The following is a 17,487-nucleotide window of genomic DNA, read 5'->3' as shown; positions in this document are numbered from 1 at the left end:
GCGTTAGCTCCTATAAATACTTGAAGCTTGAAGGCTTCATTCACTCCAAAACACAACCAGCAGATTACAATACTCACAGAGCCAAAAGCACTTTGTTTCACAGCAGATATCATCTGCCTACTAGCAAAGCCAAAAGCTACAAGCTGCGTCTAGCTTGCACTATATACACATCATTTTAACCACCAAACTGTACCACAACATGAGCTCCTCCAAATCATTGTTACTGCACTTTCTACAGATTCTTATCGTTGGTTTGGTGGTGCAATGCCAAGGCCAACTTACGCGCATTGGATTCTATTCGCGTACATGTCCCACGGCAGAGTCTATTGTCAAACAAACAGTTCAAACTCATTTCAACTCCAACCCTTCCGTTGCTCCTGGCTTGTTAAGGATGCATTTCCATGACTGCTTTGTCCAAGGTTGTGATGCTTCTGTCCTTCTTGACGGCCCTAATACTGAGAAAACCGCCGGGCCTAACCTCGGTTTAAGAGGTTCGGAAGTCATTGACGATGCAAAGACCAAGCTTGAAGCTGCATGTCCCGGGGTTGTTTCCTGTGCAGATATTCTCGCTCTTGCGGCCCGTGATTCCGTGGTTCTGGTAAGTATTATTAATTTGATTGCAGCTCTTGTGTGCTTGTTAATTTTAAGTTGATATATCGGTAAAAACGGATAGTCATACACTAATATTAAAACACTAATGGAAGGAATGCATAATTACATTCCAAGTTTGGGAATAACATTGCTCAATATTTATGTATCTAGCTAAATTCTAATGTCTAGTTAATTAATCATCTCCTTCTTATGTACATAAATTTAATTCTACAGACCAAAGGATTCACTTGGAATGTGCCTACTGGAAGAAGAGATGGACGAGTTTCGCTGGCAACCGAGACTACTAATTTGCCTGGCTTTAGAGATTCCATTGATGTACAAAAGGCCAAGTTCCAAGATCTGGGTCTCAACACTCAAGATCTTGTCACGCTAGTTGGCGCACACACCATTGGCACCTCAGCTTGCCAGTTCTTCAGGTACAGACTGTATAACTTCACCACCACCGGAAATGGCGCTGACGAAACAATCGACCCTTCATTCCTTGCTCAACTACGATCAATTTGCCCTGAAAATGGTGACGCGGCCAGGCGTGTTGATTTAGACACGGGCAGCGCAAGTCGATTCGATGCAACTTTCTTCACAAACTTGAAGAATGGTCGTGGGATACTTGAGTCGGATCAGAAGTTATGGACCGACGCCACCACTAAAAGTTTTGTCCAACGGTTTTTGGGCGTGAGAGGCTTACAAGCATTGAATTTCAACGTCGAGTTCGGAAAGTCGATGGTGAAAATGAGTAACATCGGTGTAAAATCTGCCACAAATGGTGAAATCCGCCGCATTTGTTCTGCAGTCAACTAACGAAATTACCCAGTTTGTTCTAATTAATTTATTAATTGGATTCATTTTTATTTTGTTGGCACAATCAAGCCATTTTGTATTACTTTCTTTTCGTTTCTCATGTGTCTTCAAAGAGAAAGATACTTTGATCTCATTCTTTGGTTTCTGTGAGCTGTTTAAAATCATTCGTTCAATTGAAAGTTATACAGGCTTAATTTTTAGTTATGATACCCGTACTTTTAATCAAATCTCATTTTAGCTCCGGACGCTTTATATTGACTCACTTTACACCTGCAATCTATCTCCGTACTCCACTTTACCCTTACACTCTATATTGTCTCACTTTAATACCTACACTTTTCCTCAATGTCCCACTTAATCTTATTTGGTCAAATAAGCTAAAAGGGGCTGTTAATTGTGATAACGTGACATGGACAATTTAGTCTTTTCAACGATGTTAGTATAAGAACCATAAGTGCAATTTAGTCTTTTCAACGATGTTAGTATAAGAACCATAAGTGCAGGATGTGGGTTAAACTTAAGAGTTCGATTTCTCTAGATTAAGAAAAATAAAGAAGGGGAGAGCGATGGCGGTAGAGATTCCCACGACTGAACCCTAAGAATCTTTGCAAAAGCATCCGAAAACATTGAAATTGATTCACAAATATTGAAATTCAACCTTCACTTATATTTTTTTTTCTTAACAACGATGTTAGTATAAGAACCATAAGTGCAGGATGTGGGTTAAACTTAAGAGTTCGATTTCTCTAGATTAAGAAAAATAAAGAAGGGGAGAACGATGGCGGTAGAGATTCCCACGACTGAACCCTAAGAATCTTTGCAAAAGCATCCGAAAACATTGAAATTGATTCACAAATCTTGAAATTCAACCTTCACTTATATTTTTTTTTCTTAACTATGGAGAAATCAAACCCTAATCTGAGTTTAACCCACCTCTCTGTATTCTTTATTAAGTCTCCCATATACACTGTTGTGTCTCACTATCGTATGTGCTCTTGTTCTGTGGCTCAGTTTACCTTACTCCGACAATTCCGTCAACAAAACCATCAAGTACTAATGTGGCATGGGCATTATACGAGAAACTAATTAGAATTACAAATAAAAAAATTGAACCCAAGAAGATAAAAATTTAAAGATTTTCAACCCACACATCTCCTTAACGATTTTGTTGACGGAATTGACAGAATAGGGACCAGAAACAATAGCATGGGAGTAAAGTGAGACGCAATACAGTGAAGATTATGGGAGCATTGATAAAAATAAGCCTTTTTTCTATTTTCTCAATGATAAGCAGTCACTTTCCATGTAAGCATCCAATTGAGAATATCATAATCTCGAACAGCATCTTGATGAGGTTAAATTATTTGATCAAGAACATAATACCATATTCATAGAAGAGAAACTGCTAAAGTAAACAACTGACTTGACTACCAATTCCGAACTATAGTCCACAACTGCTCGGAAACATGCCAGAAGAAACTGCCTGTGATGCGATTGTTTCTTGTGCTTCAAAACTTTACGTCTGTTGTCCAGGTACCTTGCACGCTGGGATGTTTGGTTACATGTCTAGTCTTCAGCTTCACCACTTTTCTCCCCAGTTGGTTTCTTAGCCTGTTTGCATATTGAAGAACCTCTTCTGAATCCATGTTTTTCACACATACCACCTTTTCAGTCTTGTTCTCTGTGCATTGACAAAGAAAACTCTCATGAGGATTTAAGGTGTTATGCAGTGACCATGAGTGCAAGTGACTGTGTGCACGGGTGCTTGATAAGAGAGAGAACGGGAGAGAGAGTTACTGTATAAGCCCTTCAGATGTGGATGCTGACCGCGGATGAGTTCAGTAATCACCTCTAGCTGAGGATTCTTCTCCTTAAATGTCGGTAGATATGTCTCCATAAATGATCTACCATGTAAACAACTAAATTCATCAAAACTTGAAAAGGAAAGCAGTAAAGTTTAACATTCCAACATTATCCATCAATATAATGAAATGAAAAGGATTCATTTCCCTTCTTGAACACCAGGAAAGAATTAGAGCCTCGCTAAGGGGGACACGATGTTGGGAACCCCAAAAAGATTGGAATAAAATGAAAGAGAATGTGCTATCCAATGAAAATATCACCTAAATATCCTAAGAGACCCATAAATTCATTTGTGTGTGTGTTACAATTTAAGAAGGTCCTAAAGGCTAAAGGCTAAAAGATTATAAATATGCCTCGTAAAGAGTTCCAGTAGCTGGACTGACGATGCCATGATGACCTTCACTTCAGTTCAGCTCTTAGTCTATTAACCTCCGAACTTAACATTGTAATGCAAAATACCAAAGCACCTCCTAACACATAACACAAACCCATTCCCCAGCTGCAACCCAAAAGTCATGTCCTAAAAGTGCAGAGAATGCAGCTAAGTCACGAAGCCTAGGCCCTAGTGTCCAATTTCATACTGCGCCTAGAGAAACACATTCCCTTCCTATAATATCAAGAAAACAAACAAAAAAAGTTTCCTTTCAAAATGATCTTGCAGTAAATTATAATTTCCAAATTTTACGCCACATTTGCACGGAAAAAGTGTCACTCAATACTTTATCAGAGTAGTTCAGCGGTTTCCAGTAAATTTGAAAGAAAAACAAACACCCTGACAACTACAAGTTTTATAAAAACAAAATCCAAGAACTCAGTTGGAGAATAAAAAACCACTTCTTCCATTGCAAAGAAGGAAGGGTGTTTTTCTAAAATATTGGGTTCAAAGTGTTTTTCTCTGAAGTATAATGGTATTGAGTACTTAGAGCTAAAGGAAGACTTGGCGCAATACTGAGCGCAGTGGCGTTCTAGGATTCATACAGCCAACCCCACTTAGTGGGATAAGGCTTTGTTGTTGTTGGTGTTGTTCTAATGGTATCGAGGGCTTCTTTCCCATAAATTTTCGAAATTGATAAAATCAGATAATCTAACTTGATAAGAATACAGAGAATTGCAAGTGGTGGTGGGGTTTTGAGGAACAAACCTGATGCCCCTACTGCTTCCTCCCCAATCAGAATAGCTCACAACTAGTTTTTGCAATTGCCACACTCCTCTCAACGCCATCTGCCACGCATTCGTTCCCAATTTCAACATAAATCATTTCAATCAGAAATTTAAAACAAAAATTAAAACAAATAATGAGTTCAAATTTTGTTAAATTCATATATGAATTTCAAATTACAAAAACACTAAAATGTCATTTCATAAAAAGTTATCAGTCTTAAGAATTACCTTTTTCTCGAAGCTCTGTTACAGTGAAGCTTGTATACGGCGTCGATAATGAGAGAGGAAGTAGGAAGAGGTGAGATTGTGGAGGCGGAGATGGCGTCGACCCGTGCTTTGGGGTGGTGGTGGACCGGTGGCGGCGGCGCAGCAAACAGAGAGAGAAAATAGACAGAAAGCGAGCGAGAGAGGGAGTTGTAGGAGGAAGAGTTGTGTGGCGTGGGCTTCGTACTTAATTGAAACGATGGGCTTCCTGGTTGTGGGCCTTTAAGCCTGCATGAGATTGAGCCCACTTCAACCAAACCCAGCCCAGTTTGTTACTCTAAATTTCCCACCTTGCCCCAAGTTGGCTAAGTGTGAATTGTTATGGAGAGTTAACAACAATGTTAGCGACTTCTAATGAAGAGGTTTTGAAGAAGACCAACTAGCTCTTATGGCATGTTTGGGAATGCGTAAGCACCTTTGTTCATATGTGTTCTATCATTTTATAAGTACGTAACTTTAGTGCTGGTTGGAAATGCGTTTGAATCAGGTGCCTATCCTACTGAAAGTTTCGTAGTTCAGCACCTCAACTGGCTCTGGTTTTACATTCCGCTCCCAAATCCAAATCCAAAAAAAATAAAGGTTTGCCCATGATTAGATGCCTAGAACGCCAAAGTCTATTTGACTCTAATGTTGAGAAGTACGAAAGCATTTTATAACGGGGCGATATTATGATAGTTTCTTAAACCTATCAAATGTTGTCGATTGATGAAAAGAATATTTAGTATGTCACGCAAATACGGAAACATTGAATTAAATTCTATAATTACGGTACTAGACCAGTTAACAACATCGTTAGTGACGCACGATCATCCACGGATGTCGATTTTAAAAGCTTGCTTTCAAAATATGAGAATCGTTAGATCATTTTGGTTTTACACGTTTAGTAACTCATGTATCCGTACGAATCTATCATATGGCCATGCAGAATCTTCCTAATTTCTCCAATCAAGGCTGCAATGTGGATCGCAATTATTCGGGCACAAATCGAGGTAATTTTCAGAATCGTGGAAATTCCAGATTCAACAATGGCAGAAATAACAACTCTTGAAATAACAATCAAAGATTCAATCGTGGAGCTTGCAACAACTACTCTTCAAATCGAAAGCTTTTCTGTCAGATTCATCGACAACCAGACCATGAAGCTTGTGATTGTCCTCATCGCATGGATCAAAACTACAATGGCAAATCTTCTCATTCTACTCCTACCTGGATTGTTGACTGTGGTGCTAGTTCCCATATGACAAACTCATATGCCAACCTTCAGAATCCAGAAGCATACACTAGTCTTGAGCAAGTGTATATTGGAGATGGTAAAGGTTTGCCTATTCTCCATTTTGGCTCAACATCTTTACATACTTCTACTCAATCCTTTGCATTGAAGCATGTCTTACATGTTCCTGATTTGAAGCATAATCTTCTTTCTGCTAATCAATTTCTACTTGAAAATTCTTGTTCTATGCATCTTTATCCTTTTTACTTCACTATGAATGATCTTTCTTCGGGGAGAATGCTCTTTAAAAGACCAGCTCAACATGGTTTCTATCCCTTGCACTCCTTATCCTTTCCTGCTAACTCTCAACAAGCTTAGTTGCATCTGTCAAAGCTCCAAAGCATCTTTGGCATCAAAGATTGGGCCACCCTTCTGTAAAGATCATAAATAAGTTGGCCTCTCAATCATGTATTTCTGTTCCTGATGCTTCAAATCAAACTTTTTGCGCAACTTATGCATTAGGGAAGTGTTCTAAACTTCCTTTTTCTAGTACTACTTGTATAACCTGCAAGCCTTTAGAACTCATCCATATGGATGTTTGGGGACCCTCACCATAATGTCTCATCACGATTTTCGGCATTATGTCATTTTCATAGATATTGTTGGTTCTATCTTTTAAAGTGTAAATATGATGTACTCTCCACTTTTATGCAATGGAAATTATTTGTTGAGAATTCTCTGTGTACAAAAGTCATTACATTATGATCAGATTCTGGTGGAGAATTTGTTAGCACTGTTATTTCTCAGTTCTTAGCTAGCTATGGCATTCATCATCAGCTCACTTGTCCTCATACCCTCGAGCAAAATGGGTGTGCAGAACGTAATCATCAGCATAGTGTTGAGACTTCTCGAACTCTCTTGACAGCATCTAAGGTGCCCCATGCTTATTGGGTTGAGGCTTTTGCTACCTCTATCTATCTCATCAACAGGTTACCTACTATTTCCAAATACTCTCCTTAGCAGTCTCTTTTCAAGAAAGCAATATACTATAAATCTCTCAAGATCTTTGGTCGTAGTTGTTTCCCTTGGTTGAAACCATACACCTCCTCAAAACTAGATCCTAAAAGCAAGCCCTGTGTCTTCTTGGGGTATAGCTTAAATCACAAGGGCTACCTGTGTCTACACCCATCTACTCACAGGTTGTACATTTCAAGGCATGTCATCTTTGATGAGTTAACCTTTCCATTTCATACCTTCCAACCTCCTTCATCCCAACCTGTTTCCTCTTCCTTATACCAATCTTTTATTGCCTCATCCCTCACATTTACTCCTTATCCTACTCATATTATTTCTACACCAAATCCAGCACTCACATCCACTTTATTACCTTCTGTCTCTTCATCAACCTCTCGAAATACAACATCTGTAGCTTCTCCAAATATCAACTCCTCACAGCCTACATTACCTACTAACAACCACCCAATGCAAACCAGATCTAAATTTGGAATTTTCAAACCCCAAGCATTAGCTGCAACTAAGCACCTCATTCCCTCACATCTTGCAGTTGACTATGTTCCTACAACCTACCTACAAGCCTCCAAACACTCTCATTGGCGCACAAGAATGCAATAGGAGTTTAATGCTCTTGTAATAACTGGTACCTGGTCTCTTGTACCACCTTCTTCTTCTCATAACCTTGTGGGATGTAAGTGGGTTTTTAGAATCAAAAGGAAACCATATCAATCTATTGACAGGTACAAAGCCCGTTTGGTTGCTAAAGGGTTTCACCAGCGAGAGGGTCTTGACTACACTAAAACCTTTAGTCCAGTGGCCAAACCTGTGACTATTCGCCTCATTCTCACTCTTGCAACCCAATATGATTGGTTCCTCAATCAATTAGATGTTAGTAATGCCTTTCTCCATGACACACTTATTGAATCAGTGTTTATGCAACAGCCACCTGGCTTTGAAGATCCAACAAAACTACATCATGTTTGTCATTTTCACAAATCCCTTTATGGTTTGAAACAGGCTCCTCGAGCCTGGTATGACAAGCTTCATAGTGCTCTATATTCTCTTGGGTTTCAAGGCTCTCAAAGTGATCATTCTCTGTTTATAAAGAGTTCTCCTACTCTGGTATTCATCCTAGTCTATGTGGATGACATCTTAGTCACTGGACCTTCATCTGCAGCTTGTCAACAAGTCATCACTCAACTTAGTGCTCTTTTTTCCATCAAGAATCTTGGTGCTCTTCACTATTTCCTTGGTATTGAAGTTAAAAGATCATCATCTGGTCTTTTTATCTCTCAAACCAAGTATATTTTGGATCTATTGGTAAAAGCAAAAATGGAAGGTGCCAAGCCTTGCAGCACCCCTCTCAGTACCACCAAGCTGGATCACTCATCTCCTGAAAATGCTTCTGAATATCGATCTCTAGTTGGAGCTCTTCAATACTTAACATGGACTAGACCTGATCTTAGTTTTGCTGTTAATTTGGTATGTCAGTTTATGCATAGTCCACAAATTTCACATATGCAAGTAGTAAAACGCATTCTCAAATATCTTAAGGGCTTTCTTGATCTTGGATTATGGTTCTCCAAGTGCTCTCAGACTCCATCTATTCAGCCTTTTCAGATGCCGATTGGGTAGGGTGTTCTTTGGACAGAAGATCTACATGAAGTTATTGTGTCTATTTTGGCAACTCTCTCATTACAAGAAGCAACCTACTATTGCTCGTTCATCAACAGAAGCTGAGTATCTCTCTCTTGCTAATACAGCTATAGAAATCACATGGACATGCAAACTGCTTGCTGACATTTCTTACTCTTTGCCTCATTCTCCCAAGATATGGTGTGACAATATCTCTGCCATTTCATTAGCGAAAAATCCCATTTTCCATGCTCGAACAAAGCATGTCGAGATTGATTACCATTATATTCGTGAAAAGGTTCTAGCCAATCAAGTTTTTGTGTAGTTTGTTTGTACACAGGATCAGGTAGCAGATATTTGCACCAAGTCTTTGTCCAAGCCTCGGTTCTTCCTTCTTCGTGACCAACTACAACTGAGAGCACCACAGTCTCGTTTGAGGGGGGATATTAAAGATAAAAATGTAATTACACCTTCAAGGGATAATACTTAGAGGCTAAGGAATGTTTAGTTAGTTTTGGTTGTTATTCCTCTTTTGTTAGCTGTGATGACAACTGTGATGGCTGTGATGGTTTTGTATAAATACCCTAAGTGTAAGGTTATACATTGAATTAATGAGAACTATGTTTCTCAATATTTGGTACGTCACGCAAATTGGAGGTTCTGAGGTTAAAAAGGTCTTCATAATTGTATGGTCATGAAAACTTTGTGATCAAACCAACTAGAGGTTGCCCTTACCCGCAGAATGTAACCATCTAAAGAAGAAAGATTGACAGATTATGCACTAAGAAGAGAACAATCTTTAGGTCTAATCGTCACAAAAATGATCATTCATGCGTAAAATCTCGGCTTTTTCAACGAAGCAAACAACGCACGCGTAAAATCTCAGACACCCTTCACTGCGTACTTAAATTGCATTATATGCGAAAACAAAGTGAACTCCTCGATTAACAAGTCGACATGGAGACCGCATTGTTTGCATCTTTCTCATCTATCACCGCAGAATTATCTCCAATCTCCCTCACCCATTTCTTAGCTACAACTGTCTTGACCACTGCCCTAGTTCTCTATTTTCTTTTACGATCCAAGAGTATATACCTTGTCGATTTCACCTGCTACCTGCCTCCTGAGAACCTGCGGGTTCCGGCTTCGAAATTCATCGAACACATTGAAATATCGGGAATTCATGACAAAGAAAGTGTCGATTTCCAAGCCAAGGTATTGCAAAGATCAGGCATCGGATCGGAGAGTTGCATGCCTGTTACAGTGCATGAGATCCCATCTTATTCTTCATTGGAAGCTACTAGAAAAGAAACAGAACTGGTTCTCTTCACTGTTGTTGAAGAGCTTCTTTCCAAACACAACATAAATCCGAAAAGTATTGACATTCTTGTATCGAACTGCAGCCTTTTCTGCCCTACGCCGTCCATTTCATCAATGGTCATTAACAAGTTTGGATTCCGAAGCAGCATAAAGAGCATCAGCCTCGGTGGAATGGGTTGTAGTGCGGGAATCTTGTCGATAAGTTTGGCTAAAGATCTTCTAAAAGTTCACAAGAATTCACTGGCTTTAGTTCTCAGCATGGAAGCTGTAACTCCCAACGGTTATAATGGTAAAAGAAAATCAATGCTTCTTCCAAACATTTTGTTCCGAATGGGAGGAGCTGCTATCCTACTATCAAATAGGAAACAAGACAAGGGAATAGCTAAGTACGAGCTCCAGCATCTTGTTCGAACCCACATTGGTTCGGATGACCAAGCATACGAATCTGTTTTCCAGCAACCTGATGAAGCAGGACATGTAGGGGTCTCACTGTCGCGGGAACTTGTACATGTGGCCACCAAAGCTCTGAGAATTAACTTATCAGAGTTGGGGCCACTCGTGCTACCATATTCTGAGCAGCTTCGATATGGATGGTCAATGATCCACAAGAAGCTTTGGTTTTTACCAAAGCAAAAGGCAATTTATGTTCCGAAATTCAGCAAAGCTCTCCAGCAGTTCTGTGTACATGCCGGTGGAAGGGCGGTGATTGATGGAATTGTAGATAGTCTCAAGCTGCAGAAAGAAGATGGAGAAGCTTCGAGGATGACGTTACACAGATTTGGCAACACTTCATCATCTTCGGTGTGGTACGAGCTATGCTACTTGGAGGCAAAAGGAAGGGTGAAGAAAGGAAACCGAGTTTGGCAAATTGCGTTTGGAAGTGGCTTCAAGTGTAACAGTGCAATCTGGAAATGCATTGCGGATATTGATCGGACAGAAAGAAATGCATGGTCGGACAGCATCCATTCGTATCCCATTGACGATGATGCCCCAAATGTAACCAAATGACATCCAGTGTAGATGCAAGCAATGATAATCTATGTCTATACTCAAAAGAACTCTTCCTGTTAACATAATGAAATCCAATATTTTCAATTCAAGAAAAGTTCATATTTTCGTTCATTGCATTCATCGCACTTCAGACATTGTATTTTTTGGGTAACATGTTTAAAGTTCTTCAGTTCTTACTCTCTTGATAATCATTCGACTGAAGCTCGATAAAATACTCAATTTAGAGTGTCAAAATTGCAACCAATTACGAGTCCATGCCACGTCATTTATGTTTATGGCTTCGCCAAACATTATTTGATAAAAATTGGGAAGTTGTTTTCACTGCTTCGCCAAACATTTATGTTCTAGGCGTGTTTTAATACAAATTACAAGAGGCCTAATTAGGAAGTTGTTTTCACTGCTAATATTGCGGAGAGATTTAGTTGTAAGTTAGGAGGATTCCTAGTTGTATGCACATGAAAACTTTGTGACTAAAACAAACTAGAGATTGACGTTACCCATGGAATTCTAGCATCTACAAAAGAAAGATTGGCAATTATCTTGGATACTTGGGATGAGGGGTCTCTCTCCATTTTTATCGGTGGAGGTCAGAGAATTCGAACTTGAAACCTCTTCAAATATAGATTAGAGAAGATAGTTGTATGGCAAAATAAATGGTAATGTTGAATTAAAACAATCACGTACTAGGTTTTTTTATCGATGGAGACCAGAGAATTCGAACTTGAAACCTCTTCCAACGTTAGATGACCTGACAGGCTGAGCACGTCAACAACTTAATCCCGAATTTGAAATTAGTGTATCCGAACTAATCCAATCCCTAAACAACAATTAAATCCAACCCCAAGTAGTCAGTACCGTAAGGCTAATTAGCACAAGTAAAATGCGCTCTGCATGAATCTTAGGTAAGTTCGAAAGAATTTCAGACTTTCTTTCCTACTAATATATAAGCAAACAACATACCAAATCAAATCAAAACATACCACTTTGAGATGGGGACTGCATTGCTTACATACATTACGGAATCTCCAATCTCCATCGCACATTTATTAGCCGCGACTGTCCTTATCATTGCGGTTCTTTTCAAATTCAAATCCAAGAGTATATACCTTGTCGACTTCACTTGCTATCTGCCTCCCAATGGCTTGCGAATCGCAAAGGAGAGCTACATTGAACACCTTGAAATTTCAAACCTCTATGATGAAGAAAGCCGAAATTTCCAAATCAAGGTAATGAAAAGATCGGGAATCGGAGAGGAGAGTTGCTTGCCTATTACAACCCATGAGCTCCCTCCATATTCTTCTTTAAACGCTACTAGAAAAGAAATCGAAACAGTTCTCTTCTCTGTTGTCGAAGACCTTCTTTCTAAGCACAAAATAAATCCAACAAGCATTGACATCCTTGTCTCAAACTGTAGCCTTTTCTGCCCAACTCCGTCCGTTACATCAATGGTCATAAACAAGTTTGGATTCCGTAGCAACATAAAGAGCATCAGCCTCAGCGGAATGGGTTGCAGTGCTGGACTGTTGTCGATAAGTTTGGCTAAAGATCTTCTACGAGTCCACAAGAACTCATTGGCTTTAGTTCTCAGCATGGAAGCTGTAACTCCCAATGGTTATATAGGTAAAAGAAAATCCATGCTTATTCCCAACCTTTTGTTTCGGATGGGAGGAGCTGCTATCCTATTGTCCAGTAGGAAGCAGGACAAGAAAATAGCAAAGTACGAGCTCCAGCATCTTGTCCGAACACACGTTGGTTCGGATGATGAAGCATACCAATCTGTCTTCCAGCAACCAGATGAAGATGGCACTGTAGGGGTCTCACTGTCAAGGGCACTTGTACCTGTGGCCACCAAAGCTTTAAGAATTAACATATCCAAGTTGGGGCCACTCGTGCTGCCATATTCCGAGCAGCTACGATATGTATGGTCAGTAATCCGCAAGAAACTGTTTTTTTCACCGCGCCAGAAGAGAACTTATGTGCCGAATTTCAAGAAGGCTCTCCAGCATTTCTGTATCCATGCTGGCGGAAGGGCAGTCATTGATGGCATAGTAGATAGTCTGAAGCTGGACAAGGAAGATGGAGAAGCTTCAAGGATGACATTACATAGATTTGGCAATACTTCATCGTCTTCAGTTTGGTATGAGCTCTGCTATTTGGAGGCGAAAGGAAGGATGAAGAAAGGAAACCTAGTGTGGCAAATAGCCTTCGGAAGTGGCTTCAAGTGTAACAGTGCAATTTGGAAATGCATTTCGGACGTTGATCCAACAGTAAGAAATGCATGGTCCGACAGAATCTATTTGTATCCCGTCGATGAGATCTCAAATGAATCCTTTTGAGATCAATTGCGTCGTAAACTATTTGTATCTGATTACATGCGTCGAAGGTTATGTGATAAACCTAATTCAATTCTTTCACTGTACAAAGGGTCAGCCAAAACCAGTCGAACCCCGGATTTTTATACACCAAGCAACTAGCTCGAATATGTTGATGGCAATGCCAAGCTTTGACCTCAACCATCAAATTGCACTATTTTTCTCACGAAGTGTTGAGCTAGGATGGAATATACCTGGTATTTCACAGATTTCAAACTCTTTTATCCTTCTCGCGAGATTTCGAAGCTTTCGAAATCATATGCTGCTTTGAGAACATCTCCGCAATTTGTTGGCGACCAAATAAGTGAGAGCTATTCGGTATCGGGTTTCTTGTAGCTGAATCAGCAACATAACCTTGTCCTGGCATCCAGCGTAGCATTTGAAAAAGCATGTCCTTCTCAGGGAGTGAAAAATAGTCCCTGTGGAATGCAGGAAGGTGTTAGATGACGTCAGCATACTCAGCGCATCACTGAAACTTGTGGAGTTTGACTTGGTTCAAACTCCTATCCTTTCAGCTGTTCCTAGTTGATAGGACTGCTTGGTGATTTGTTTTTCTGTTGTAATTTGAACCTGTGGTTCTAATCATTTCCTTGGTTTCTGATTGTATTTTTGAATTTCGAAAGCTCCTTGTATCTAGGGTTTTCAAACCCAATCTATAATCATGACAGTATTATAAATACATGCATCCCACAATTGTTTGGGTATGCAATTGAAGTGAAACATTGAACTAGTAAGTTTTACATGGTATTGAGCCCTTTTTTTGTCTAACGACATCGATCCTTTCCTTCCTTTCCCCACGCTCCAATGGCTGAAAACAATGTTACCTCTTCCTCCTCCACTTCAAACCCTCATCCCACCCCCACTTCAAATCATTCCTTCCACCCATTTTCCACCGTCGTTAACATCAAACTTGACAGGACCAACTACCCACTGTGGTTGGCCCAAATTCTCCCAATTCTCAAAAGTCGAGATCTGATGGGATATGTTGATGGTACCTCGGTGTTCTCTTCCAAGTATCTGGTTGGTTCAACAACCGTGGACCCTGCGTACACTACATGGGTTCAACAGGATCAAATTATCCTCAGTTGGATAAATGGATCTTTAACGGCTTCTGTACTATCTGTCATGGCGAGCAAGAGGACTGCTCGGGCCACCTGGGAAGCACTCTAGCAAAGGTATGCTTCTACTTCCTAACACAGGATTTTGTTTTTGCGAAATGAATTGATATAGACAAAGAAAGGTGATCTTACTGTGGCGGATTACCCAAATCGCATGAACGTGATTGCCGACAACCTTGCTCTAGCTGGGCAACCTATGAGTGATGATGAACTTGTTCAAATTGTGTTGAACAATCTCGGACCTACCTTTGAGATGACTGTCAGTGCAGCTCAAACCCGTGATTCACCAATCACCTACCCTACTCTTGAGGCTCTGCTGTTAACAACTGAGCGTCTGAGCACACTGCTCCTTTGGTGGAATCTGCACAGGTCAATGCATTTGTTCATTCTCGAGGCAGAGGTGGTGGCCACACTCGAGGGACTGGAAGAGGTGCATCTTCATTCTATCGAGGTAACTCTTTCAACCAACAAGGCAATGGCCCTCGTAACAACAACACCTTCCGCATCATGCCATGCAGTGGCGAACGGGTTGGCTCTAATGGTGAGAGAATTGTCTGCCAAATTTGTGGCAAACCAGGCCATCCGGCCCTTGATTGTTATCAAAGAATGAATGCTGCCTTTGAAGGCAGAATTCCAGCAACAAAGCTCTCAGCAATGGCGTCTTCTCCCGTCTCTCTCAACAAACAAAATAATGGTACCTGGCTGTTAGACACAGGCGCCAATGCTCACGTTACTCCTGATCTTCAGAATCTGGTTAACCCTAAAGAGTACACTGGTAACGAAACTATTGGGGGTGTAGGTAATGGCTCTGGCATTTCTATCTCACATCATGGTTCAAATACATTACATACTTCAACTTGCTCATTTGATTTGCCTAATATCCTTCACTGTCCCACTGCCTCCCAAAACATTCTTCCTGCACATAAGTTCACTTTAGACAACCATTGCTACCTACTAATTTTTCCATATTTTTTCCTTGTTAAGGACCTCAAGACCCTGAAGACGTTTTTCCGAGGAAGATGTGAGAATGGATTATATCCATTTCCATGTGGCACTGGACAACTCAAACATCCACTATCTGCATTTGTAGGGCTTCGGTGTTCAGTGAATACATGGCATGCGAGGCTAGGTCACCCTGCCAATTCTATAATTAAGTTTTTAATTTCCAATAATTTGGTACCAATTCATGGTACTTCAGATGTAAGCTTTTGTGAGTCTTGTCCCTTAGGCAAGAGTACTAAGTTACCTTTCAAATTGTCTGAGTCAGTTTCTAAGTTTCCTTTGCAACTGTTGCACTCTGATGTGTGGTGTTCTCCTATTATTTCGAATGAAGGTTTTCGTTATTATGTTTTGTTTGTGGATGATTACTCTCTCTATTCTTGGATTTTTCCTATGAAACACAAAAGTGAAGTGTTCCAAATCTTTGTCAAATTTAAGGCCAATGTCGAAAAAATGCTTAATTTGCAAATTAAAACCCTTCAGTGTGATGAAGGTGGAGAATATAAAAGACATGCCTTTCAAAAATTTCTCACTGATAATGGTATTTCACAATGGTTTTCATGTCCTAAACACCCTGAACAAAATGGAGTCGCCGAGCGCAAACATCGACATATTGTTGAAACAAGTATAGTCATGCTTTCTCAATCTCACATGCCTAACAAATTTTGGTTTGATGCATGCTCCACTGCCATTTACTTGATAAATTGTTTGCCCACTAAACTTCTGTCTTATGCGTCTCCTTATGAGAAATTTTTTCAAAAAACCCCAAAGTATGACATTTTAAAGGTTTTTGGATGTCGATGTTTTCCTTGGTTAGTGCCTTATATGCAAAATAAACTTCAACAAAAATCAAAACCGTGTGTTTTCTTAGGTTATTCACTGAATCACCAAGGTTACAAGTGCTTGGATCTGTCTACCAGACGCATTTACGTGTCTCGTCATGTCCTATTCGATGAGGACTGCTTCCCTTTTAAGGGACTCACATCTTCTTCAGAAAACGTCACAACTTCAGGTAATACTCAGGCCCCGGCCCTATTATTCACTTTTGATAACCCTAGCAGCCATAGTTTACCTCCACCACGTAACCTTAATCTGGTCGTCCCACCACTTGCCCAAGAAGCCAATCCCACTCCACTCCCTCTAGCCACGGCAGTCTCCCAACCTGTTACACACTCTAACCTCATTGTAGTTCCAAACTATCCTACCATACAAGTGTCATCCAATCTTCCACAGACTCTCCAACCATCAAATGAGCAAGTCGCCGTAACTTCTGAACATGTGCCTCTTGTCCCTGCCAGTAGTTCACACCATCCAATTGCTACATGCTCCAAGTCAGGAATCCATAAACCCAATCCTAAATACGCTATGCATCTAACTGTTGACAAGTTACCTGTTGAACCAATGTGTTTCAGTCAATCTGTCAAGTCTCAGGAGTGGAGGAACGCAATGATTCAAGAATTTAATGCACTGCAGAGATGTGAAACTTGGAGTTTGGTTCTTCATCATCCCAAAATGAATCTGTTGCTTAATAAATAAGTGTTCAAGTTGAAGAGACGTGCAGATGGTTCGATTGAACGTCATAAAGCTTGACTTGTCGCCAACGGGTTTCATCAACAGGCTGGTGTGGATTACAGTGAGACCTTCAGTCCCGTTGGTAAGCACAGTACGATAAGGCTTGTTTTAAGTCTTGCTTTGTCCAACAAATGGCATGTCAAGCAGCTGGACGTGCAAAATGCGTTTTTGCATGGGTTTCTGAATGAAGAAGTTTACATGTGAAACGCCCCGACCCTGATATTCCTCGAAATACCAGGATAGACACGTGTTAGCCGACACCCGAGGGTGACGAAAGCCATTAATTGATACAAAAGCTAAGAATAAGAAATAAATAAGAGTTAGAAATTTAAAATACAAGGAATTAATAATTTAGGAACGTGCTCAGAGCATACAACTAAACCTAATCACTAAAAAGAATTAAGATGAAATTGAATGAATAAAGAAGTTAGTCCTACATCGAGAGGATCCGAAGATGCTACTGCGGAAGTGCCTTCACGCCGGGATTATGTGCCTTGATTCTAAGTCCTGGATGGGGGCGCAAAACAAAGGTGAGTGG

The 17,487-nt window shown here is 40.3% G+C and overlaps 4 protein-coding genes across 4 annotated transcripts; 3 read left to right on the top strand and 1 right to left on the bottom strand.

Annotated features, from left to right (window-relative positions):
• On the top strand, positions 1–1,593 carry LOC103411701 (peroxidase N1-like). Its single transcript, XM_029107351.2, has 2 exons — positions 1–598; positions 826–1,593. Exons 1-2 carry the CDS (start codon positions 200–202, stop codon positions 1,408–1,410), a joined length of 984 nt encoding a protein of 327 aa, XP_028963184.2. The 5' UTR covers positions 1–199; the 3' UTR covers positions 1,411–1,593.
• Positions 1,594–2,664: 1,071 nt separating this feature from the next.
• LOC103443998 (large ribosomal subunit protein mL43) lies at positions 2,665–4,944 on the bottom strand. The gene is made up of 4 exons (XM_008382904.4): positions 4,663–4,944; positions 4,415–4,494; positions 3,208–3,314; positions 2,665–3,091 (listed from the first exon to the last, which is right to left on the bottom strand). Exons 2-4 carry the CDS (start codon positions 4,492–4,494, stop codon positions 2,919–2,921), a joined length of 360 nt encoding a protein of 119 aa, XP_008381126.1. The 5' UTR covers positions 4,663–4,944; the 3' UTR covers positions 2,665–2,918.
• Positions 4,945–9,514: 4,570 nt separating this feature from the next.
• LOC103444015 (3-ketoacyl-CoA synthase 7-like) lies at positions 9,515–10,885 on the top strand. The gene has a single exon (XM_008382922.3). It carries the CDS (start codon positions 9,515–9,517, stop codon positions 10,883–10,885), a length of 1,371 nt encoding a protein of 456 aa, XP_008381144.3.
• Positions 10,886–11,819: 934 nt separating this feature from the next.
• Positions 11,820–13,994, top strand: LOC103444014 (3-ketoacyl-CoA synthase 7-like). The gene has a single exon (XM_008382921.3). It carries the CDS (start codon positions 11,878–11,880, stop codon positions 13,222–13,224), a length of 1,347 nt encoding a protein of 448 aa, XP_008381143.3. The 5' UTR covers positions 11,820–11,877; the 3' UTR covers positions 13,225–13,994.
• The last annotated feature ends 3,493 nt before the right edge of the window (positions 13,995–17,487 follow it).

The sequence above is a fragment of the Malus domestica genome, chromosome 08, assembly GCF_042453785.1.
Source record: "Malus domestica chromosome 08, GDT2T_hap1".
In the NCBI taxonomy this organism is placed as follows: Eukaryota; Viridiplantae; Streptophyta; class Magnoliopsida; order Rosales; family Rosaceae; genus Malus; species Malus domestica.
Note: the sequence above shows the minus strand (reverse complement) of the source record. Positions and strands in the feature narration are given on the sequence as shown.

Coding starts and splice junctions, on each gene's coding strand:
- LOC103443998 (XM_008382904.4), bottom strand. CDS start 4,494: ATGGCGTTGAGAGGAGTGTGGCAATTGCAAAAACTAGTTGTGAGCTAT. Junction 3,315..4,414: donor GGAAGCAGTAGGGGCATCAG/GTTTGTTCCTCA, acceptor TTTACATGGTAG/ATCATTTATGGAGACATATC. Junction 3,092..3,207: donor ACATCTGAAGGGCTTATACA/GTAACTCTCTCT, acceptor GTCAATGCACAG/AGAACAAGACTGAAAAGGTG.
- LOC103444015 (XM_008382922.3), top strand. CDS start 9,515: ATGGAGACCGCATTGTTTGCATCTTTCTCATCTATCACCGCAGAATTA.
- LOC103411701 (XM_029107351.2), top strand. CDS start 200: ATGAGCTCCTCCAAATCATTGTTACTGCACTTTCTACAGATTCTTATC. Junction 599..825: donor CCCGTGATTCCGTGGTTCTG/GTAAGTATTATT, acceptor TTAATTCTACAG/ACCAAAGGATTCACTTGGAA.
- LOC103444014 (XM_008382921.3), top strand. CDS start 11,878: ATGGGGACTGCATTGCTTACATACATTACGGAATCTCCAATCTCCATC.